This window comes from Sphaeramia orbicularis, chromosome 7 (genome assembly GCF_902148855.1).
Source record: "Sphaeramia orbicularis chromosome 7, fSphaOr1.1, whole genome shotgun sequence".
NCBI lineage: Eukaryota > Metazoa > Chordata > Actinopteri > Kurtiformes > Apogonidae > Sphaeramia > Sphaeramia orbicularis.
The window spans coordinates 44,351,440-44,378,495 of NC_043963.1; the positions used below are offsets into that span (position 1 = coordinate 44,351,440).

A 27,056-nucleotide genomic window follows, 5' to 3' on the forward strand; every position below is an offset into this window, starting at 1 on the left:
TGCCACTTCCTTAAGCACACACCGTCACTCCAAGCCGAGGATTAGAGGTATTACTGCACAGTTTACCCAGGGGTAAGATCACCTGGTCTGGAGCATCAGCACATCACAGATCAAAACCATGTTGGCGCCGCGGTAAATCGGAATCTAATGGGGCTTCTTATTCCTAAACTGCTGATAGCGGTGTCAGTCACTACAGATTACCCTGGAAATGGCGTATTAACCATCGGGCTGGCACACAATGAGGTGAGTACGTATGTGTGAATGCGGTGGGGAAAGCCCAGAGCTTCCTGTTATCATCTGGTTTAAAACCGGCGTGCAGGGCTTTGTGCGAATATAAGATCAGCAGGTGATCCTCTGCTCTGTGGAAACGATTACATATTCTATTCTGGAAAGAAAAGCAGAACAGAATGACAAATAGAGAACTGACAATGCAGGTTCTTTATCAGTTTTAGCCTGTTGCAATTTCAAATTCAAGATTTCATACAGCACAAGACAAAAAATATTGCACAAAGGTTTCAGCACATTTTGATATTTCATGTGGAAATGCTACATAATGTGTAGGCAACAAGTTCTGAATGTAGGAATTTTACTTTTAAGTGTATTTTTCCTAGTTTTACTTAACCCTGTAATGCCAAACGTATCATATTTGATACATGACTTTTCAAGTCCTCTGCATGATCAGTGTGCTTTTTTTTTTCTTAAAAAACCTGATGTGTACAATTAGATACATGCAATACACGCATAATCCACCAGGGGGGAGAAATTTGTTCACCAAAGGCCTTTCCAGTGACACTACAAAATTGTCATTCGTGAGGAAGGAGGCAGAACTTTGCCAATTTTGAAAAGCAGTTACCAGTTTTTCAGACATGCTTGTGTTATGTTACGTCTTTGTTTGTTCAAAAATAATAATATTTGAGCATTGAGACCCAATGTATCAAATATGATACAAAATTGCAACTCATACATGAAAATTGATGTTTGAAAAAAAACAAATTATTTGGTTGTGCAGAAGGACCAATAAAGGCTCCAGTTTCAGAGAACTGGAATTTTCTGTCAGTGATTTAATGGTTTAGGCTTTACGGGGTTAAGAGGGTTCCCGTGGGTTCTGAAGAAGTCTTAAAAGTCTTGAATTTTCAAATCTGCATTTAATACATTAAAAAAACTCATATAGTAGATCTTAGGTCATGCTGGGGTCATGTCATTAAGTAAAAGATCCGAGAACTTCTTCCAACACTGATGTGAGGACAGCTCACAGCAAAATCAACCAGCAGTTAGCGATTTATGCTATGTTCATTAATGCTGTTGACCATACATTAATTCCACTGTTGACTGTAAAGATGGTAAACGTTTCACTAAAAACATGCCAATGTTGTGATATTCTGTTGTTTTTCTTGTGTTATGAATGGGCTTTACAGATTGGGGGTGTCTTTATAATGTATTTCTTTATCTAACAAGTACATTAACACAGAATGCTAATACTACATGAAAAAGTGTTTAGTTTGTGTTTTTTTTTTTTTTTTTTAATGACATTGATTTTTGCAAGTCTTCAGAGCAACCAAGGCATCCACCAATTATTTTGTGAATGAATTACTGAACAAAGGCTCATTCATAGCTGGCTTAAAACAAGATATAACCTGATAAAATATTTCAACATAATAAAGAAGCTTGGAATTCCCCAGGGTTCAGTCTTGGGTCCCATTCTATCCTCCAAATACTTGCTTTTTTTGTGCATCACAATATGTGACAACAATGATGGACAGTCAATGATGATGACTTTTAGTTAAAGTGTTTTACACAAAACACATAAATAATACAAACAGTCAGAGAGTGTGTGGAACATCTATAGACAACTGGACTGTCTGATAGTGAGGAGTTTCTGTAATGTGAACATGAACCTGAAGTGGCATGCATGCGCAAAAGAGGTCCTGATGTAATAGGTGATCACACAGGAAGTAAATATGAAGGCATCTCATCTCGGCGTGTGTGTGGCACTGATAAAGTTTCTTGCTCCTCCTCTTGGGATGCAGAATTGTAACGTTTGTCGCATTTCAATAATGTAAAGGTTGGATAAGTACAACCCGGCTGTTCAGACTGAAGTCGCATTGGAAAATATCAGATACATATCAGATTCAGGACCACATATGAAAGTGGCCTGGGTCGGATTTGAAAAATATCAGATTTGTGCTGTTGTAACTGTCTTTAACAGATCGGAAACAGGTCACATATGGACAAGAAAATTGGATTTGGGCCACAGTTGCCTGCAGCCTGAATGTAGCCTTACTCATTCTGTCAAATGTCCTGACATACAGGGTTATTAAAAAAGAATGAACCGATTTCATGACGCATTGCTTCAGTTCTTACGCATCGTCATGGAATGAGTCAGGGACCATTTGAAAGAGGCGTTTTCTAAGATTTGAATGGCTACCTCGATGACCTTAAACATCGAAAAACAACAGCGATCAACTCAGTGGATCGTGATATGCTAATACGCGTCTGGGAGGAAAACTCTTATCGCATTAATCCGCGTGTTTACATGGCAACTTTTATTCCTGGTTTAATCTGAATAAACGTTAGATCCTATTTAAGATGACCATGTAAACACCTTATTCCAGTTGAAAAAGAATAGTTCGGAATAAATTTAAATCTGAATAAAGTCACTGGTTTAATCCCCTTTTTATTCCGAACTAAATTATTCCTTGAACATGTAAACAATTTATTCCGTTTGGACTTCATTCCTGCCATTCTGCACATACTCGTCTTGTCCTGTCACGATGACGGACACATTCTGCGCTGGCGGAAGAATATGCAGTGCAGTCTAGTCTTACCAAACCGCTCCAGTGGGCTATTCTTATGGGATCTACCAGCCTCTAAAACCCTGAAGGAAGAGTTCATCACCTGTTTTTTTTATTAATTCATTTGTCATGCACTAATGAGTTCGATAAGTGGGGCGAAACAGTTTGCACTGCAGCGAACCGATTGCCTTGTTCTCACAGCCCTTCTGTTAGTTTAATTTAGCCTAGTTTAGCATAATCGCTTCATTCCTTTGGTCAGATGTAGCCAGGCTTTTGTAGGTGATTTGTAGTATTTTATGAGTCATTTTGTGAAATTCAATTCTCCCTAATCATTACGTTACTCCGGTGGGGTCAATATGATCTCAAATTGAGGCTCAAATCATGGCCATGTGACTTACTGCAGTAATAAAATCTTGGGAAATAAAAACTAATGCAAAGCTGAAACAGTAAAGCAAAGCTAATTTAGCGCATGCATCTCTTCCAACAAAAAGATTTTCCAACTTTTGTCAACACAGCAGTCCCAAGATTGTATGAGTGCAGTAAGTCGCAGATCTAAAGAAATAATTAGGGAGAATCGGATTTCACAAAATCACTTACAAAAGACAACAAATCACCTTTAAAAAACTGGCTACGTGTGACCATGGAAATGCAGTGACTATGCTAAGCTAAGCTAACAGAAGGGCTGCAAGAACAAGGCAACGTGAGCACTGCAGCGCAAACCCTTTAGCTCACTTATCTACCGCATTAATACCTCATGTAAACCTTTATTTGGGTTTAACTTTTCCATGTAAACAGAAGAGAAAATACTTTAGTTCCGAATTAATTTCTTCTGGAAAAATAAATCAGATTTAATAAACATCATGTAACCGTACCCAATGTTGTCCGTGCTGCAGGTGGGAGACACATTTAACACTTGTAAGACAGGAAATAAAAGTTGACTGTGGGTAGAATTCTTGTGACTTGGCTGGAGTTTTCTATTGGTTTTCCTTATTAAAATATTGCATAATAAAAACATTCATTCATCATTCATTCTTTTTGATAAACCCTGTACATATATTTGAATCTTTTCTTGAATGAGTGTCCCAACTATCACAAACTCACAATGATATAATAATTTGGATTCATGGGTTGGCATTTTGCATGTTTGTGACTTTTATTTGCAACATCCTGTTATGTAAAAGCCTTTTCTCTCATCTAGAAATGGAGAATAGTTAAGTTTAAACATCTGCCTACTCTTTTTCAAACATGAGAAGAGAAGGAGATGTAAAATTTGCTATGCAAGTATTGTGAATGTTGAACAGTTTTGAAATAAAAAAAAAAAAAAAATCTGTCTAACTATCTAGAATGGGTTGGACTGAGTGCCTAATTTCTGAACCGCGGACAAAGCCATGGTTCCTGTTCAACTGATATTAACTTTAGACATATTTTTATTACATTTAATAAAGCAAAGCCAAACTTTTAAATATTTTATCCCATCAGCCACAAACACACATGGTAGCAACACCATTTGTAAGTGCCAGATGTTGTTACTAACTGACAGTTTGGAATCTGAAAATAACAGCTATGGTAGAGTGAGTCCAACACCGTCTGACCAGGTGCTTATCAATAATTCAGCACTGACCGACCGTGATCCAATTTAGCATTGGCGGGACAGGAAGAGGAGTTTATGCATGTCTGGGTCCTCGTCATGACTGACAGGTGAAGACGGCAGCATTGATAATAATCCAGTTGATGACAGTTGGCTCCAGATAATGAATAAAAGAACATGAGCAGTAGTAAAAGGGGACACAGAGTTTTGTTCATAGGTTGGTTGACCTCCCACTTGCACTTCGAGGTTTCAGATATTAGATACAGGGGTTGGACAAAATAATGGAAACACCTTCTATGATGCCACAATGTTAGGTGTTTCCATTATTTTGTCCAACCCCTGTATATTCATACTAGAACTACTGCTGGCAAGAGCTAAAAACGATCATTTACTTTACTTAACCAACAAGTATCATTTAGATTCTTACGTCTTTTTCAAGCATAACCTCACCCAGAGTACAGCTGTCACAATCAGGAAAGTTTTGGTGACAATTAATTAATTATTTTATTCTGCTTATTGTATGCCACTATATTGACGGTACCATCATAGGCGTGAAATTGTTTCAAACCCCTTAACGCCGACTGCTGCAAATTTGCGTCAAACTGTTTCTGTTAAAGAATCAGTTGCGATATCGTATGTATTCCCTCAACGCTAGTTCAGATATAGTCGATACATCCCTAGTCAAGACACTGAAAACAATTTTGTGGCAACAAAACCATGTCCATCTCCTGAGACGGAAAATCTGTTTCATTATTTTTTCATTGCTATTGACCATTATGCCTGTTGTCGCGAATTTCATCATACCCACAGCAACTACAGCTGCTGCATCACTGAGATGTTTTTGAACATTAAATACTACTAAATATATCTCATTATCATTAAAAAAAATAAAATTTTGAAATGACGGATAATAATATGTTATGATGGACAATAAAAATGTCTAGTGTGACCTCTGCTCCCCACCCGTCTGTGACACTCTGCTTTTCTACTATGGGCCAGCCTTTCTGATGTGGTTAAGTCAAATTATGCGACCATGAAAGAGAAGATGGGATCGGCTTTTGGACAGAAACAGTTAATGGACAGTTTTAGAGCTAACATATTTGCTCGTTCATGAGTTCCAGGGGAGAGCCTGGAGGTGTATGTGAGCCGGCTGGTAGCTCGTACTGGTGTTTTTGCCTCCGAGGTGCGCGCTCATCACTATTGTCAGTAAACATTGAAACTCATCTATAATCAGAGTCCTTTTAGGTTTATTAACATCAGATATTTATAATCAGAAATGTTCCAGCTGCAGCTCAGTGGGAACTGGCAACCTGGATGCTGAAAGGTTACCGACTCTGTGATTGGAAGACAGGTGATGGGCGGAGCCTCAGACCAAAACACACAATGACAACAGAAACATCATTTCGGGGCTGACACTGAGCTTTTCAAATGCAAATATTCTAGCTGGACTACTACTGTCAGTGATAACAGTATTTGAAATGAACAGGATTCCTTAATGTCTGGTGACAGTCAGGGTCATTTTATAATTACTTAGAACATAATTCCTACATACTGCACCTTTAACCCTTTCATGCATGAATTATGAGAACCTTAATCAAGATTTTTTTTTCCTGAGTGTTTTTATCCCTCTTTCGGCATGAAAAAAAACCCAATGTGATTGAAATTTTTTTTTTTTAAATCAACCTGTTTTTCATGGATTTACAAAAATGTCCACTCAGCTACACCATGAATTTGATTCTTGAAGCAAAGAAACGTATTTAAAACCCAATATCATAAAGTGATATGAAAACAGTGAAATGAAACCATGTTTAATGCAGCTAATCTGATGTTTTCTCACATTTTAACATATTCTAATACTAGTTATTACTCACTTCATGGAGATAATATGCAAAAAATAAATATTAACAATTGATTTCCGCTCAAGAACCAATCAAGAACAGCAAAGTTACAATAATGGTATGAATTGCAGTTTATGAGATGATGCATAAGTGTCCACTGTGTTGGTTGATATGGAACTAAAACAACAAAACCCATGAATATACAAGAGTAAAGCTGTAGAGTAACTGTCCACTGTAGTGACCACTATGCATGAAAGGGTTAATGGTCGTTTCATTATGTGTAAATGTATGACGAACGTTCCAATGCTCTACTAAAGAGTTAAACCTCTCTGAGTGCATGTGTGCTTGTTTCTTGGCTTCAGTTTGGTTTCTTTTTGCCCCTGTGTACATTTGTTGAGGATATGCACCCAAGCCTAAAACAACCGAATCACAACTAGAACTGTAGGAAATGTTTTTAGACAGAACAAAACATACACAAAACACAAACCAAAAAAAAAAAAAAAAAAAAAAAAAAGGAACCGTGAAATGTACAGACTACGCTGTCAAAACACCAGACTAGTAGGATTTTTTTGTGTCTTTACCCAGGGATACAAGTCTGACTTCAGTCATCTAAACTTTTATGTCACTAACCAGCCTCGTTACTGCTGTGACACAAAATTTGACAGCGAGTCAAGGTCTGGTCTCAACTGTGAATTGCAGCTGGGTGTTTTACACACTGCAGTGGCAATAATTAGCTACCTTTTCCCCGGCTGTGGCTCATTACAAGTCTACAGTGAGACGCAGGGATTGGGAAATAGGGTATTGTTAAACTCTGCTTAATTAAAGCAGCCAATTAAAACACTTATCACATTAGTCAGGTTTGCTCTGGAGAATGTATGCATTTAACTGGTTAAAACATGAGGAAAAGAGCAGATCACTATCTATCACTGCTCATTAGCCTGGTGTGTGCACGTGCATGTGTGAGTTGGCGGGTGTGCGTCGTAGGCTCCGGGGAATAATACGTCCTAACTTTTGGAGCTGCAAATTAGTTTGTGTATGTGTGCGTCTGGGAATTTGTGTGTCTCACCTCACAGTTTCTTCAGTCTTGGTGGCAGCTCGGTGGAACTGTTCTTTGCTCTCTTCGTATTGTTCCCGATTCTAAAGACGTGCACAAACACAAAAGCAAAAAGGCAAACACAGACAGAAAGCATTAGTTAGCTCTTTTTGTGACTTTTTAATCTTTGCTTTTGTGCGTCTCATTTTAGTCTGCGTGCTATGTAAGTACATTTCTTTATCCCGTGGAGTTAAAGTTGCACTATGTAAAAATGTCTGCGTTTACATCAGTGCTGAGGATGTTAGCGAGAAAGGTGAAGTAATGAAAGGAAGAGTCGTGAATGCTGTAAAACCATCATTACTGAGGGACTTGTTGATTGTTTAGAAAGCAAACAACATCCCTCTGAGCGCCGCGTCTGTTTGGTCCATTATGCCTTAATTATGCTGGAAAACCTCCACCATGATCTCAACATGGCTCAGAGACAGAGGAAGGACAGACAGACAGACAGACAGACGGCAGTAGGATTAGATTCTACTGACTCTGAGCACAGGATGCACAGCCGCACAACATCACAAAATATGGGATCTGTTTAATTCTGACATTCATACATTTTTTTATGTCATCTTTTTGCAATGCAACCTCATTCTAATCCATCACATTGGACATTCATAGTCTTCAGAAAATTCACAAAATAATCGAAACAGATTCAAGTTCACCTTTTGTCTTCATCCTTCATGGTTGCCTCCGTATAAAACACCTGTTTTTTTTACACTGGATTCTGACATGAACCCAAAAAAACCCAAACCTCCACTGGCGACCAAAAGCGTTTACTGATATAAACTGTTTAATCCCTGTTGATTTTTTAATTCTATTAATACGTGTAAATAATTGGTGCAAAATACAGTTTGTCATCTTTTCATGGTCCCATTTGGATGTTCAGAGGCTCCGTAGTTACCGTGGAAACACCGTCATCTTCTACAACATTAATTCACCAGTAAAACCCATGGAGTTGGATCAATGATAGTGAATGGAGATGCTTGGTTTTACATTCAGTTATTACCTTTGCCAAGTGTAACGGCGGCGGTTATGTTTTCATCGGGGTTTGTCTGTCTGTTAGCAAGATAACTGAAAAAGTTATGGACAGATTTTCATGAAATTTTCAGGAAATGTTGATACTAGCACAAGGAACAAATGACTAAATTTTGGTGGTGATCGGGGTGGGGGTGGGGGGATGGTTTGTTTGTTTATCTGTTAGCAAGATAATTCAAAAAGTTATTGATGAATTTGGATGAAATTTTCAGAAAATGTTGATACTGGGACAAGGAACAAATGATTACATATTGGTGGTGTTGGGCGGGGGACTGATCTGCCTTGGCGGAGGTCTGCGATCTCCGAGTGCTTTACTAGTTGATATCTTTGCTGAAAAAATTACTTTTTCTTCAGTTTTCTTTGTTTTGATATGATAACCTTTGAATTGATTTACAATTTTCAGGAACATCTAAATTAAATATAGGAAAATACATGGTTTAGAGTGAAAAAATGCAAAAAAAACAAAAAAACAACAGAGGATAATACTATAAGGCAAGGCAAGAAAAGGCAAGTTTAGTTGTATAGCACATTTCAGCAACAAGGTAATTCAAGGTGCTTCACACAGGACATCGAAATACGATGACAAGGGAAAAAGAAACATTTAAAACATTATAAAAGAAACATGTAAAAGGTGATTAAAAACAGCAAGTAAGAAAACAACACATAGAAACACACACATATTAAAGTGAGAGTTGCAGTGCAGAGTTTTGAAAGAGAATCTAAAATTTAAAAAGTAAAAAGCCTTTTAGTCAAAGCCAGCAGTGAACAGGTGAGTCTTTAACCTGGACTTAAAAGAACTCAGACTCTCAGCAGACCTGATATTTTCTGGTACTTTGTTCCAGATATACGGAACATAGAAACTGAACGCTGATTCTCCATGTTTAGTTCTGACTTTGGGAACACAGAGCAGACCTACACCAGACCACCTGAGTGGTCTGGATGGTTCATACTGGACTAGAAGGTCGTCTCTGATGTATTTTGGGCCTATAACTAGCACACTGACCCGAGGAGAACCATGGGTTCTAGATGTGGTAGTTTTAAACTGTTGGGTAAATCATTCTTTAAAATTTAAACAACAATTAATACATTAATACCGATATGTAGGGACTGAAGTTAGTAAACGTGTTGTTCCTGTTTTTAACGTCATTTCCCATTGTGCAGCATTGTACTGCACTTCCCGTTAACCGTCATGGGCATAGCAACATGATTATAAAGCTATTGTATTAGAAAATTACTAATATCTCCCAAAATATTGGTCCTGTCAACTTTCCGTTTTCCAAAAATTACAAAAATTACATAAGTATGACAAACTGCAGCAGTCAGCTCTTTCCAGATTTTGTGTGATGCCATCCAGGACCACGAATTGTGTACTTCATCACTGTCAAAAGGGGGGGGGGGGGGTGTTTTTAAAATCCACATCCTGACCCTGAGGGGTAGTTTCCCGGGAACCATATCCCAACCTTGAGGGGCAGCATCCCGGTCCACCAGCAGGAATATTGATTGTGTATTTGCACGTGCTGTACCGCATTTGTCCAGCAGTCACCACCAAAGCGTTCTGGGCATAGCAACGTGATTGTAAGGCTGTTGTATTCCAAAATTACTAACATTTCCCAAAATATTGATTCTATCAACTTGCTGTTTTCACTAGTCTTTTCCTTGACCAAAAATACATAAGTATGCCAAACTGCAGCAGTCAGCTCTTTACGGATTTTGTGTGATGCCCGAGACACACAGACAGACACACACTTTCACTTCCCTTTTATAATATAGATAAATAGTGATAAAATACTTACGAAAGGGTAAATAGAGAGAAAAATTCATTTGGAAACTGCCATAAAAGTAGCTCTGAGTCTTTATGGGTTAAAATTAGGGATGCACTGATTCCGATACGAGTATTGGGCAATGGTTCCGATACTCAGTGTGTGTACTTGTGCTTGTACTTGTAAAAGTAATCCGTTACAACTGCACTGATACCATTTACGGCCGTGTGACATTCACAGTTCAGTGCAGCAGGTACGCGGCGGTGGAATAATGTGTGTGGAGTGTGAAGAGCGTGGAGATTTTTCAAAATAAATGACGGTGATAAAAGTAACGCTGACTGTAGGTAACGTTAAAGACACAAACAGATACAGACGTAGTGTTCTGTCCGTCCTCTGCGTACATTCCATCCGTTTTCCAGGTGCTCGCGGATGCATACACAGACAGAGAATGCCACCGGGAACCATGGAGGTAGTGGATCTGTTCAAAGAGCGAATGTGATATAGAGAAAAACCACTGACATATTTACAACAACTACCCGGGGCTGGGCCGGTTTCCGTCCTATTTATAATACCATGGAGGTATGGAGCGGTGCGGAACGCCACCAGCAGAAGTGAAAACTAAACTTATGGCTTATTTATCTTTTCTCTACCTCCTGAAGCTAAGCTTTTAAACCTTACCAGTGAAAACGCTGCAACATTAGTATCACATTAGTGTTACTTCTGTCTCCATGTTTATTACTGACTTTCTTCTTCTTCTTCTTCTCAAAAAACTTTACTTTTCTTTGTGGTATTTGTCCAGTATGGTTAATTAAGATTGGTGCCCCCTGGTGGATTAATTGAGAAATGCTCATTCCAACACATTAAATGACAGTAGCAGCACTTTGTTCCAGTCAGACTAATGACAACGACAATAAAGCACATTTTCAAAAGAAAAGAACTGGAATGGGATTATTAAGTACTCATATCGGTACTCAGTATCAGCAACTACTCAAATGTAAGTACTTGTACTTGGTCTGGAAAAAAGTGGTATCAGTGCATCCCTAGTTAAAATTAATCTGAATTGTGCGGTTGGTTGTGTGAGCGCAACCTTTAAGTACTTTCATAACATGAAACGCTCTTTTATAGGGTTATATTTAAGTTAAACCATTGTTTGACTTGTTAGTGATATACACTGAACAAAAATATAAACGCACCACTTTTGTTTTTGCTCCCATTTTTCATGAGCTGAACTCAAAGATCTAAAACTTTTTCTATGTACACAAAAGGCCTATTTCTCTCAAATATTGTTCATAAATTTGTCTAAATCTGTGTTAGTGAGCACTTCTCCTTTGTCCTTTGCTGAGATAATCCATCCACCTCACAGGTGTGGCATATCAAGATGCTGATTAGACAGCAGGATTATTGCACAGGTGTGACTTAGGCTGGCCACAATAAAAGACCACTCTAAAATGTGCAGTTTTACTGTATTGGGTGGTCCAGGGGCGTCAGAAAACCAGTCAGTATTTGGTGTGACCACCATTTTCCTCGCACGGTCTTCTTCATGAATTCTCTGAAACAGCTTTGGAGATGGCTTATGGTAGAGAAATGAACATTCAATTCACAGGCAAAAGCTCTGCTGGAGATTCCTGAAGTCAGCATGCCAATTGCATATTTCCTCAAAACTTGTGACATCTGTGGTATTGTGCTGTGTGATAAAACTGCACATTTTGGAGTGGCCTTTTATTGTGGCCAGCCTAAGGCACACCTGTGCAAAAATCATGCCGTCTAATCAGCATCTTGATATGCTACACCTGCGAGGTGGATGGATTATCTCAGCAAAGAAGAAGTGTTCACTAACACAAATTTAGACAGATTTGTGAACAATATTTGAGAGAAATAAACCTCGTGTGTACACAGAAAAAGTTTTAGATCTTTGAGTTCAGCTCATGAAAAATGGGAGCAAAAACAAAAGTGGGGCATTTATATTTTTGTTCAGTGTACAAACCATACTGTCAGACCCAAATGTCTGAGACAGGGACAATATTCATTTGGTAAATGGTCTGCTTCTAGGTAAGTAACGACATTGAATTTAGCATCTTTTTCTCTTTTTTCTGGATCACTCAATTTTACAGTAACATGAGTGTCACACCTCAGTTTAAAACCTCAGTATTTCAAGAACTAATGCAGTACAAGGCTGAAAGTCTGAATGGTTTACTGGGACTAATAATATTATTAGCAGAATGAAGTAAATGGAAGAGGATCAGTCAGGTTTTCTGAGAGCTGGTGAATAGAGGTGGATTTACCCACATCTGGGAATGTTATTGGTTGCATTTGCCAGCGTATGTTCGTAGACCTTTAACCTCAGTTGGAAGTGGAGAGTGATTCACTCTGTTCCTAATGGCGTTTCTTATCCTCTTTACTGCTACTTTCCTCTACACATACCTGCTTATCATGTGCACTCAGTCTTCAGATGGAATCATGGCCTTAATATGTGGCTATACCATAGATTACTTAGGCTTTAATATGTGCATTCAACATATTCTAAAATTAATTTTAAGTGGCACCTGTATAGTTACCACATTTTACAGTGTTGCATTATGGGGTGTTTGTCACACTAATGAAGAAGAGCTCCAATAGAATCTCAACACCATAGACACTGCAGATGTTATCATGAAATTCAACTAAACCTCTTCAGAGATAAACAGTGGAACTCTGCATCCACCCCCAGTGTCTGGTATTATCATGATTTAAAGAACCAAGATACTTCATATATTCCATTTATTCACCAAATAGCTCATTTAAACCAAATGGAGGGGTTGGTTCTGTGATTCTTTTCTGTTGTGACAGACATCTGAGAACACTGAGATCAATTCAATGACCGATTAAATCTAATAACTGATTAATTTAACCCTTAAAGACCTACAACTATTTTTGTGGTGGGTTCCAGGATAATTTTTTTTCTACATTCAATCTTTGTCATGTGATTTATCATCCGTTATTACATCCTGCATTTTGCTTTTTTCCATGTAAATGATGTATTTTCCTATATTTATTAATTGTTGATATATATTTATTGATCATGTAGATGTTTATAAAGCCTCAGAGTACATTCTCTGTTTTAATGAGTGGGTGTAAGCTGGAGGAGTTTAAGTATCTTGGGGTCTTGTTCACGAGTGAGGGAAGGATGGAGCGTGAGATTGACAGATGGATCGGTGCAGCGTCTGCAGTGATGCGGTCGTTGTACCGGTCTGTCGTGGTGAAGAAGGAGCTGAGCCGAGAGGTGAAGCTCTCGATTTACCGGTCAATCTACGTTCCTACCCTCACCTATGGTCATGAGCTTTGGGTCATGACCGAAAGGACAAGATCCCGGATACAAGCGGTCGAAATGAGTTTCCTCCGCAGGGTGGCTGGGCGCACCCTTAGGGATAGGGTGAGGAGCTCAGTCACCAGGGAGGAGCTCGGAGTAGAGCCGCTGCTCCTCCGCATCGAGAGGGGCCAGCTGAAGTGGGTTGGGCATCTGTTTCGGATGCCTCCTGGATGCCTCCCTGGGGAGGTGTTCCGGGCATGTCCCACCGGGAGGAGACCTCGGGGAAGACCCAGGATACGTTGGAGAGACTATGTCTCTTGGCTGGCCTGGGAATGCCTTGGGGTCCCCCCAGAAGAGCTGGAGGAGGTGTCTGGGGAGAGGGAAGTCTGGGCATCCCTGCTTAGACTGTTACCCCCGCGACCCGGCACCGGGTAAAGCTGAGGACAATGGATGGATGGATGGGTGTAAGTTATGGTTTTATATCCTACTGTTATGTAGATGCACGACCACCCTAGCAACTGTTTTTTCTAAAAGCACCAAGCAACAAATTTAACTACTTTTAGAATTTGTTTAGGAACTTTAAGCAACTTATGAAAAGCGACTCAAATGTTAAAACACATATTTTCCTCTAAATGACACCAAATTTTCTCTGTCACAGTCTGTGTTTGTAGCTGTAAAAGTCAGTATTTTCAACTTAGACACTTTGTTGGAATATTTAGTGATTCTTCAGACCCCTCTAGAGACTCTTTATCAAAAAAACAACTAGAGACAAATCTATCAACTTCTTCTGGTGTTATTGGAGACTCTGATGTGAAAGTACATATTGTTCTTTGTCTAAAACAAATCACTGAACATAAATCACTCCCACTGGCATAAACGCATTTCTCTATTGTCTCTTTTTGGTCCATTTAGATTGGGGACTGTCTTCCTTAAAGGTAGGGTAGGAGATCCTGGAAAAATGGTTTGAGCAAGCTACATTTTGAAAATACACAATTCAAAAGTCCAAACCCCTTTCTTCAGATTTCCCCCTGAAGCCACGCCTCCAAAGTACCAGATTGTACTTGCAGAGGGGGGTGGGACAAATGGCAGTTGAATTTGATAGACAGATCACTATTTAATCATTTCGATGGGTCAGTTAAAATGATTGGATGGTGTGTTTTCAGTCCTGTCCGTTCCACAGGTGACGGAAATTTTTTATTTTTGTGTTAGAGCATTTTATTAATTGGTTGCAAATGGGGTGTGAAGGGGATTTTAAGCAATATAGTAAAAAATGTTCCAGGGAAACATCTCCTTACCCTACCTTTAAGTGATTTATCGCCACTTTTTATAAATATTATCCTGCACATTTTGCATTTGTCAGTGTAAAGTTGTGTAGAGTTTCATAAAAGCTCAGAGTAAATTCAAAGGTTAATATAACTAAACTGAAAAAAGTGACTTTTTCAGCAAAGATATGAACAACTGAATGTAAAAACCACTGTCATTTATCAAACTCCATGGGTTTTACTGGTGAATCAATGTTGTAGAACAGCGATGTCAAACTCATTTTCTTCCGGAGGCCACATTCAGCTCAATTTAACCTGAAGTGGGCCAGACCAGTAAAATAATAGCATGATAGCCAATGAATAATGACAACTCCAAATTGTTTTAGTGCAAAAAATAACATTCAATTATGCCAGTATTTACATTTACAAACTATCCAAACAAAAAGGATGTGAATAACCTGAAAAAAATTAAATTTGTTAAGAAAAGTAAATACAATTTTATCAATATTATGCCTCGACTTATCATTTATACATGTGCATTACAGATCTGATCTACAAAGGCACAAAACATTTAGTAACAGTAATTATTGTTAAAATTCCACTTAATTTTCTTTAGATATTTCAGGTTGTTCATATTTGTTCAGGTTATTCACATTTTATTGTTAAAGGATAGTGTGTTAATGTAAACATTTTCATAATTTAATGTTTTTTGCACTAAATCAAAGAGAAAAAACTGGTGTTGTCATTATTTGTAGGTTATTATGATATTATTTTTGAGTTTGATGCCCTTACTTGCACTTTGCAAATTCATCCTGAGGGCCAGATTGGAACCTTTGGCGGGCCGGTTTTGGCCCCCGGGCCGCATGTTTGACACCTGTGTTGTAGAAGATGACGGTGTTTCCACGTTCACTACAGAGCCTCTGAACATCCAAATGAGTCAAATCTGATGACCATAAAAAGACGACAAACTGCATTTTACATTTACAATTATTTACATGAATTAATTGAATTAGTGGTTCACAAGTTGCAAACAATTGTAGATCAGTAACTGTGTTTGGTGAACAGCAGCTGTTTATATTTTCAAGGGTTATTGCATTACTATTTCAATTATGTTCCCATCACTGGTAAGGGAGTAAACAACAAGAACAACGAGGTATGATTGGATTAAAATCAAATTGTTGTTTCATACAGAAGTGAATTTAAGTGTGTTTTACCGTTCTTTCGTGTTTGTTGGCACTAAAAGTGGTCACTTATTCCACTTTAACCTAAAGGAGTCTGTACAGTAAAGAATCCCATAACTTAGTTCCAGTAATGGAGCTCCAAGTACCGACTGAAAAAGGAATTATTTATAATGATAGCTATATCTGTGAGAATGACGGATTCATCTCTGTAGTTTTATATCATGGCACATTCACATGATGGGGAAAAAAGCTGTTTAATCATCTGACTTCAGAGGAAAGCCTTTTGAAAATGTGGGAAGCTTCTTCGAATACAGGATTAATAGGGAAGAATATTACACTACTAGGACAAACAGAACAAATTAAAAAAGCAAAGTACAGTAGTTGTATCAGCGTCCAATAGGCGTCAGTTAATCCATAAGTGTCAAACTCATTTTAGTTCAGGGGCCACATGCACCCAGTTTAACCTCAAACAACCTGGACCAGTAAAATAACAGCGGAAACTTTGGAAACTTCACTAAATGCCAACTACAAATCCTACTATAATGGATGTTCTGTGTCCGACGCGTGTCCGATACGTGTCCCAATGTTGCAGCACGGGAGGGCGTATGGGTGCAATGCCACTGTTGCACCACGGGAGGGCGCTATCATACAATGGCACCACGGGTATAATTCCGCTAGTAGGTAAAATTGCAGTATGAAAATGTTTACCTTTACAAACGATTAAGCAAAAAATGTGAATAACCTTAACATTCAAGTACAACCTGAAATGTCTTTTTTTTAAAAAAAGAAGTGAAGTTTAACAATATTATGCCTCAGTTTATCATTTACACATGTACATTTTAACTTACAGATCGCAGTGGATCTACAACTGCACAAAATATCTAGTATCATCCATCTGGTCTGTCTGACATTGCTATTGGCTGGTTTTCTAACTAACTGTCAGGTAGAACTCAGTGTGTACACCTCGCTGATGTGTCCTCCTTTTTTCTTTCAATTACTAAAGGAGTACCCCAGGGTTCTGTTCTGGGTCCGTTGCTTTTTTTTTCTATTTATGTGAATAATCCTGGTGAAAATGTGTCAAATGCCTTTTTTCATTTTTATGCTGATGATACAGTCATCTATTGTTCCGTTCCTAAATTGAACAAGCCTTTGACTTCGTGCAAGTCTGCATTTGATGCTGTTCAGTCTAGTTTAAATCAGCTAAGGCTGGTGTTAAATGCTGAAAAATCTAAAGTTACGGTCTTCTCAAATGGAAAACGGCTAAGTTCTCAGTTCCCTAAAAATAAAAACAGCTGAAGGGAATGAAATCCAAATGGTGTCATCCTACAACTACTTAGGCATTATTATTGATGAAAATCTGTCCTTTAAGCAGCCCATTGAACATTTAATACATAAACTAAAGCTAAAACTTGGTTTCCTCTTCAGAAACAAATCCTCTTTCTCAGTTCATACAAGGAAACGATTAATCTCTGCTACTTTTTTACCTCTGATGGATTATGGTGATCTCCTTTTTATGAATTCATCTAAAAATCTTTTAAAAAAGCTGGACACTGTTTGCTACTGTGCCTTACATTTCATGACTGGCTGTGGAAATCGCGTTCACCTTTGTACTTTGTAATTTATGGCTGGATTCCCTTCTCTGTATGTTCGCAGGTGGTCTCATCAGTTGATTTTCATTTACAAATGTATTCTCAGACTCCTCCCATCTTATCTCTGTACTTATATGTGGAAAAATCAACAACAGTATGCTCTGTGTTTGCACAAAAACATACTGATGGTGGTTCCTAGAGCCAGAACAGAGTTGGGTCAGACTGCATTTCAATATGTTGCCCCCTCTGCATGGAACACCTTGCAAAACAACCTAAATCTATCTGAACTTGTTACTATAGGTGAATTTAAAGCTGTTTTAAAGGAGCATGAAATCAAAGAGCTTGGTCAATGTAACTGTTTTTAAATGTGCACAAATGATTGTTTTGTCACGATCAATTGTAAGTTTTTGTATTATGTGTTAATTATGTCTTGTCTTGCCAGAAACTGTGTGTTATGCTGCTTTTCTTGGCCAAGTCACTCTTGAAAAAGAGATTTGCAATCTCAGTGAGGCTTTTTTTACCTGGTTAAATAAAGGATATATATCTGGAACTGAAAAATATAGCATTCAACAGCTGTCAATGTCTCTTTGCAAATGCATCCCAAGGGCTGGATTGGACCCCTTGGAGGGCCGGTGTCCTGTCGAAACACCCTACCTGTCGAGTTGAGCTACCTAGCGCTACTGAGCATGTGCATGCCCCTAGGCGTTTTCAGTTTAAATGCCCATCGATTTGTGCTCCCCCAGGCAGAAGTGAGTCATATTTTGTAAGTATATTTCTTTAACAGTGCCTTTTGAGCAGTAAGCATGGAAGCAATTATGTGCACAAAAGATAGACATAGAATTTTGACGTGAGATGATAATAGCGTAAGGAAGTTCTCATTGTATTATATAGCGTTAAGTGTGTGGGTCAGGTGGGTGTTAATAGCGTTTGGATTATTGTTTAAGTTAGTTCAGCAGACGCCAATAATGGTAGCCTACCATTTAACTGACTAAATCTATGTTAACAGTTCCTGTAAGCAATTACATGTACACGAAGGACAGACGTAGAATATTGAAGTGAGATGATAATAACATAAATAATGGTGTTCCTATAGTAGGAGCTTTATTTAATAGAAGTCATAAGCCTGTATAAATGTGTCACCTGTAGTGGGAGCTTTATTTAAAACCCCTTTAGCCCTATCAGCCCGCCCGCGGGCTGAAAAATTATATTAATATTCATCTACCATAAAAATATAATAAATCAGGACATTGAATGTTTTTTTCAACTTTTGCTCAAAATTTAGACCCTAATGTTAATAAAAGTACATCAAAAGTGTATTTTAGTGCAAACTTCAATGTTCAAACATGATTTTTAATCTTTGTGGGGTGAAATATACGCTAATAAAAATCTCCGACACGAACAATTAATTTATGCATATCATCGCCAATCCAGCCGAAAAAAAAAAAGGCTAGGATAAAAAATTCCAATTTCTCTTTTAGTTTGTTACAGTTTACTCAGGCATAGTAATAGATACAATATTTTAGACAATGAGAATAGATTCTGTGAGGTCTCTAAATGTCCATAGACACCAAGAACATCTATATGAACCTTATTATTGTGAAGTAATTCTTCATTTACTTTGGGTATGTCTTTTTAGGCGTTTTTCCCCTGAAAATATGGTCAGGGTTTAACAGGTTAATATAAGTCATAAGCCTGTATAAATATGTTACCTGAAGTGGGAGCTTTATTTGATAGAAGTTATAAACCTGTCGAAATGAGCTTCCTCTACCCATATTCAGATGAATAAGTAAATAATGGTGTTTTTCTACAGTCGAAGCCTTATTTCATTTTCAAATAGGCGTGTCAAAATGTAAGGTAGCATGTTTTGACGGGGTAGTGTCAATCGATAGACGTCGCTGTCGATATAAGCTACTGGTAGCTTACTTCGACGGAGCAGCTCAACTCGACAAAACACCAGTTTAGGCCCATGGGCCATATGTTTGACACTCCGGAATTAATCCATAGACCCGTTGGTGCTGGTATTATCCACTTCTTTCTATAAACATATTTTACCACTCCTGAAAATCATAAAATCATAATCCCTCCCTTTCCTTCTATAATGTTCAACATTTTATAATGGTTTAATCAACAATTTTTACATTAACAATTGATCAATATGTGAGAGCATTAGTCTCACTGGAGATCTAAGGTCTTAATTTATATACCTCACATAACTTAAAAGGGAGAATTTGTATAGTTGCATTTTATGCCTTGGTGGGTTTTGTGATTCCAGCCTCTTCTAGCAAAACTAAAGCTCAGCAGTAATGAGTTGCATTACTCATACATTTTTTAAGAAATCGTGATTTCTGACTTTGCAGCTTGCCCGGTGAGCACTGAGCAAAAGCCCGAGCAGGCAGGCAGGGGTATTATGATAAAACAAGCAGCTAATCCACAACAACTGCAGCCTCTCCTCTGCTGATCCTCCAAGCTTAGGCCTTCCAGCACCCACATATTTAACCAGCAAACTGTACCAGCTGGGAAGGCAATGATGATGAGGGAAGAGGAGGAAAGAAAAAGACCTAGAAGGGAGGTATGCGGAAAATCAAAAAAGACATGGAGCAGAAAGAATGAAGACTACAAGGATACTTATGAAATGGGACATTATTTTCCCAAATTACACAGTGGTGGACTGTTTACCGTAAGAATACATTGAAAAAAAGTAAACAAGGTACTGAGGTCAAAGGGCAAAGAAATAATGGGAGAACACAAATGTGCAATGGCAACCATAAAGTTCGACCATTTAACCCATTAAGACCCAGGGCTACTTTTGTGTCACTTCCCAAATGAATTTTTTTCTACACTCAACAAAAAATATAAACCCACCACTTTTGTTTTTGCTCCCATTTTTCATGAGCTGAACTCAAAGATCTAAAACTTTTTCTGTGTACACACAAGGTTTATTTCTCTCAAATATTGTTCACAAATCTGTCTAAATTTGTGTTAGTGAACACTTCTTCTTTGCTGAGATAATCCATCCACCTCACAGGTGTGGCATATCAAGATGCTGATTAGACAGCATGATTTTTGCACAGGTGTGCCTTAGGCTGGCCACAATAAAAGGCCACTCCAAAATGTGCAGTTTTATCACACAGCCCAATGCCACAGATGTCACAAGTTTTGAGGGAATATGCAATTGGTATGCTGACTTCAGGAATCTCCACCAGAGCTTTTGCCTGTGAATTGAATGTTCATTTCTCTACCATAAGCCATCTCCAAAGCTGTTTCAGAGAATTCATGAAGAAGACTGTGCGAGGAAAATGGTGGTCACACCAAATACCGACTAGTTTTCTGACCCCCCTGGACCACCCAATACAGTAAAACTGCACATTTTAGAGTGGCCTTTTATTGTGGCCAGCCTAAGTCACACCTGTGCAATAATCCTGCTGTCTAATCAGCATCTTGATATGCCACACCTGTGAGGTGGATGGATTATCTCAGCAAAGGACAAAGGAGAAGTGCTCACTAACACAGATTTAGACAAATTTATGAACAATATTTGAGAGAAATAGGCCTTTTGTGTACATAGAAAAAGTTTTAGATCTTTGAGTTCAGCTCATGACAAATGGGAGCAAAAACAAAAGTGGTGCGTTTATATTTTTGTTGAGTGTATATTTAACCATTTTTAAGTGATCCCTCACCATTTATGACAATATTATCCTCTGTATTTTGCATTTTTCAATGTAAATCACGTATTTTCTACATTTCATTGATCATGTAGATGTTCATGAAAACTTAGAGTAAATTCATAGTTATTCAGACACAGAAAACAAAATGCAGAAAAATTGACTTTTTTAGCAAAGCTATCAATACCTGATTGTAAAAAAACATAACGTGATGCACACTTTTAATCCCCCTCGGTCTAATCCAGTGCAAGATTCTGTTGAAAGTTACTGCCCTATAATTTAGATTAGATTATCTTTGTGTAAAACGTATGACATACATATTTATATTTTAAAGTACTCAGAAATTATAACTACACAGGGATGTTTCAAGCAAACATATCACCCCAACAAAGGGGTCATGTCTCCATTTGATGCCATTTGACCTTGGGAAAGTAGGTCAAAGTCCCCTATATTCAATAGGCTTCTGCTCCATCCACAGTATAAATGTGGTGCAGATATCTCAAAGCATTCTTCAGATAATGTGATTATGTCGTTGAATGGACAGACAGACAGACGACAAAACGATTACCATGCCCCTTCTGCTAGATTTTGGCCAAGGGCTAACAAGTGTGTCCATCCACTGTCGTTGACCAAACTCCATGGGTTTTGCTGGTGAATCAATGCTGTAGAAGATGACGGTGTTTCCACGGTAACTACAGAGCCTCTGAACGTCCACATGGGTCTTATCTGATTAGGATTTAAAGCTGAGAAACTGCATTTTACTTCAATTATTTACATGTATTTATAGGATTAATGGATCAGCAGGTATTTCATGTTTCAGATCAGTAGATGGTTTGGGTCGGCGGTGGATGTTTGGGTCTTTATGTGTTACGGACATCTTGTCAAAAATCCAAATTTCATGCATCTATCTTGAATAGCTTAAGGTGGCCTTACACTGTGCGAGTTTAGAGACAATTTCTCACTCGTGCGACTCTTTCTGGGATCGGGCCAGATGTGCCTCTAATCGTGTGTCGTGTGTCGTGCAGTGTACATGGGGTAAGGAGAAGCGATTAGCACCTCACGACCACCTCACGACCAGCAATCGTGTCTTCGCAAGGAAAACAGAGCTGTTTGAAATCCTGCTCGCTCCTCGTGAGGGTATCGCACTGTCAAAGCAGTGCCACGAGCCGATGGGCCTCAAATTCTCACACCGTGCATGCGTGAACACAGACGCGTACAGTAGCATACAAGCTAACAGTAGCTGGCTATTGTCCTAGTGCAGTTTAGCTTTTGCAGCTTACGTCTAGTTCCCTTTGCTGTAGGATTGACAGCCTATACTGTCCACGTCTGGCCAACCAATTCCTGCACCAAACACATCATTGTCTTTTCTTCTTTTTTGATTCCCCGCAGATAATGGCACATATTACCAAAGCAGCTCATTGGTTTTTGTTTAGCACTACCATTTCGTGGCTCACGCCAATACACAATCGTCTATGCATTTTTACGGATTCCTTGGTATTTTAACGTTGTATTTCCGGATACAACAATCGAATGTGTGGTGCGTCCTCTGGTGTATGGTCCTACAGTGTGAGCAGTCAGGTCGCATACGAGCATCGGCCCGTACAGTGTGAGAACATGAATCGTGAGCCTGACTTTACGACTGATTCGCACAGTTTGAGATGGAGCTGCGTGCAACGATCGAAATAATCGCACAGTGTATGGCCGCCTTTAAACACAATGACTTACTGGACTTTACATGCTTCTTTGGACCACTGGTTCTTATAGTAAAATCAGCGTCACATCCCATTTTCAAAATCCAGTATCTCAAAAAACAGGGCAACACAGTGGGGCAGTGGTTAGCACTGTCACTTTGTGACAGTTTGAGTTTGATGCTTTAATTTATTTATTTTATATTATTTTATTATATTGATTTTTCAGGGGTGCCAGCCAGGTCTCTCTCCTGACATATAAGATGTTAGGTTAGTCAGTGTAAGTCAGTCTTTAGCTTGAGTCTCAAACCACACAAAGGATGTGAGTTTTAATTAAACTCACACCCCACACATTAAATGACAAAGAAAAGAACACACATTCAAACCATGTAAAATTCAAAATCATGTATTAAACAATGATTATAAAAAAAAATTCACACAAATTCAAACCCACAGTTGAAAACCCAACCCACAGAAAACCCAAAGTCCAAACTCAACAAAATCCACCAACCAAGCAAAAATTCAAACTTAAACCTTCCACAATTTAAACAGTCTTTGGAAAGAAGAAAGTAACACAAAAAAACCAGTTCAGTCCATTTAAACAAAAAATTCCATTCCGGGTTTTCCAGTTTTTCCAAAGAGAGAAAAAAAATAATTCAGTTCAGTTCAGTTCGTTTGTAAAAAAAAAAAACAAGCGCACAGTTCAGGTCAAGGCTTTTTAAAAAAAAACAAGAAAGCAGGAAAAAACTTACTCACACACTCCAATGGTTGCAGTCAGTCAGTCAGTCCAGTCCAGTCAGTCTGTAATCCATTCCGGGTTATTGCTGCTGGTTTGCTGGTACGTGAGGGAGACTGTCTTGCTGCAGTGAGATGGATTGGATGTGATGCACCAGAGGGAGAAAACGGACGGAGATGAACAGAGTTGTAAACGGGATTAACTGCCGTACTTTTTTGTCTCTACTAACGAGCTGTTGCTCCGACGCTTCCGTGTCGTGCCGACTCGAACGCACCGCCGCACTCTCCGAATGCGGATATGGGGGGGGTATTTAAAAACTGCCGCCAACTTCGGGCGAATCAGGTGTCGATGCTGTGGTGACAATTTCCGGCGTGGATCTGGATGCCAACATGCATGTTACAGGGTGTGTGTGTGTGTTTGGGGCAACTTCCAGGTTGTCACAACTTCACAGCAAGAAGGTTCTGGGTTTGATTCCAACACCAGCCGACAGAGGGGGACCCTTCTGTGTGCGGGTTTTCTCTAGATACTCTGACTTCCTTCCACCATCCGAAGACATGCATGTAATAGTTAAATTGGTTAAGTTAAATTGTACATAGGTGTGACATTGATTGGTTGTTCATCTGTATATAGCCACTTTTACACAGAGATCCCGGAAAAAAGTTGAGATGGTGATCCCACGTTTTTTCCACCATTGACTAATTTCCATAGCCAAGCCAAAGGAATAACAGAGGTGAGACAAGCTGGACTTTTACACAGCGGACCTGTGTTCAGGAATCAAAGGGGCGGTGATGCAATGCAGCGAATAGTGTGACATATAACTTGCGCATTGGAAATACCCTGAGCATAGCGGTGTTGCTAGTTGCTCCAGAGTTGGTCCGTCTTTCACCGCTTCACAAATGTTAACATGGATAGAGTCCTCCATCTGAAGTGACAACAGCTCATGGATCTTGGCCTCTCCCCAGTTCGACATCTTTCAGGTCGCGTTAATATGTTTGTTTTCCTGGACATGGCCCCCACTCGTTTTTAAGTTTTTAAGGTGTGGGGGTTGCACATGCAATACGTCATAAAAACTTCACACATAGGTTGCGGAAGGAGAGGTGTTCCTTTTACATAGCATTCCAGATTCATGGTTCTACCTTTATCACAGCTCTGTTACTATCTCCATTACAGAGCCGTGACAGAGGTGGGACCAAATGATCCACCATTTCGTTTAAGGCGGCAATACACTGTGCGATTATTTCGATAGTTGCACGCAGCTCCATCTCAAACTGTGCGAATCAATCGTAAAGTCAGGCTCACGATTCATGTTCTCACACTGTACGGACCAATGCTCGTATGCGACCTGACTGCTCACACTGTAGGACCATACACCAGAGGACGCACCACACATTCGAGTGTTGTATCCGGAAATACAATGTTAAAATACCATTTTAAAATACCATACCAATTGTGTATTGGCATGAGTCACGAAATGGTAGTGCTAAACAAAAACCAATGAGCTGCTTTGGCAATATGTGCCATTATCTGCGGGGAATCAAAAAAGAAGAAAAGACAATGACGTGTTTTGTGCAGGAATTGGTTGGCCAGACGTGGACAGTATGGGCAATCAATCCTACAGCAGGAACTAGAGGTAAGCTGCTAAAGCTAAATTGCACTAGGCCAATAGCCAGCTACTGTAAGCTTAGAATTAGCTTACAGTAGCTGCTATTATTGTATTTGCGCATGCACGGTGTGTGAATTTGAGGCACATCGGCTCGTGGCACTGCTTTGACAGTGCGATACCCTCACAAGGAGCGAGCAGGATTTCAAACAGCTCCGTTTTCCTTGTGAACACACAATTGCTGGTTGTGAGGTGGTCATGAGGTGTTAATCACTTCTCCTTACCCCGTGTACACTGCACAAAGCGCAACACACGATTAGAGGCACATCTGGCCCGATCCCAGAAACAGTCGCATGAGTGAGAAATTGTCTCTAAAATCACACTGTGTATGGCCGCCTTTACATAGACAACGTTCCGGAATAAAGGTGAAATATTTCCGGAACAGAAGTGCTGTATCAAAGGGACTTATGTCAGCCCCATGATGAACTGGCAACACGTCCAGGGTGAACCCTGCCTTCACCCAATGGTAGCAGGGACAGGCTCCCTCTCGATAACATTATTTTCTAAAAACAAACCAAAAATTCTTGCAATTCTTGTATATCTGGGATTGTGTTTGAATGCTTGCAGCCAATGTACGTACGTAGACTTCTGACTCCAACTGCACCGTAGGCCCGGATAAGTAGAGTTTACTCAAAAAATCTGAGGCAAGTGACTGCACTTAAATGATTTGAGTAATGATCGACTAATCATTTGGTTTAAGTAGGTTCAACTTTAATGCTAAAAGTATTGAATTTAAACTATTAAGTAGAAAACACTAAAAGACAAAGACACTTTAAATCTGTTGTAAAATCAACCCCACTATCCAACCATTCAACTCAACATTTTAGGTTACACTGACTAATTTTCTCAATTGCAGCCAGATTAATTTATCACAGATTAAGCAACTTTTTTTTAAGATAATCAAACTCAAAATCCTATTCCTGACTCAAATGGTAATGAAATTATTCAACTTAATATATTGTAGCATAAATGTAAGTTAGCTCAACATCATTTGCCAGTAGAGGAAGTGCTTTTAATTTGACAAGACATTAAGATTTTAGTTGTACAATTACAGGCTTAGATGAACAGGAAAGCCACAGTTCTTCCTATGGCTCTGACTCATGGTGCAGCTCTACAAAAATACAAAAGCAAACACAAAAAGGCCAATAAACACTGCTATGCACACATTAAATCCAAATTAACACTAACACCACAACCCCGCTGAACCCCTGCACAGAAAAATAACACATTTTCAACAACATGCCCAATACCCACAATGCAATGCGAAGGTAAAAAGGTGTAGTCATGACTAAAACTTAGTGATTTAATTCCATTCAGCTTAAACTTTTTCGTACTTTCAACTCTGTCTACAAATTAATAGAATATACTTAACATTTTATAGTAACATCATAAAACTTAAATCATTTAAGTGCATTGTAATTAAAGCATTTTAGTAAATACAAATTCCGGGCTTACAGTGTGTAAGTGGAGGGAATTGGTTCTTTTCTCTGCTCTTTCCTGCTTATCATGTGTACTCACTCAGGTCTCAGTCTTACCACTTGGCTTTACCATAAGATACTCAGGCTTTTCAACGTATGACCTTGTGCTTTCAATTAAATGCTCCATGAATCTAGCTTATGGCTGGCATTCAGAAGAAAAAAAAAAACAGCAAAGGCATAATTGCTGTGACAGGGTTATGAATGAAAGCCTAGAGCAAACCCATGTTTTTCAGAGATGGCCATCAATGCCATAATGCTCAGAACGCATCGAGCCAAGGAAATGGCGTACAGTGTCAACAACACAGTTAGCTGTGAAAAGGGGGCAGCAGCTGTACTTTACAGTCATCAGCCATCCACAGCCAAACAGATTTTCGCTTCCCTACTGATGATAATTACAGCCATTCACGTCTCCCC

At 39.0% G+C, this 27,056-nt stretch overlaps 1 protein-coding gene across 2 annotated transcripts in view; it reads right to left on the minus strand.

Moving 5' to 3' along the window:
- The window catches only part of LOC115422891 (MICOS complex subunit mic25a-like), a 256,763-nt gene that overhangs the window by 129,805 nt on the left and 99,902 nt on the right, over positions 1 to 27,056 (minus strand). For both annotated transcript variants that reach the window (XM_030139508.1, XM_030139507.1), the window contains one exon: positions 7,285 to 7,355. In XM_030139508.1, the coding sequence (XP_029995368.1) occupies positions 7,285 to 7,355 (71 nt within the window). The remainder of the gene's footprint in view (positions 1 to 7,284; positions 7,356 to 27,056) is intronic.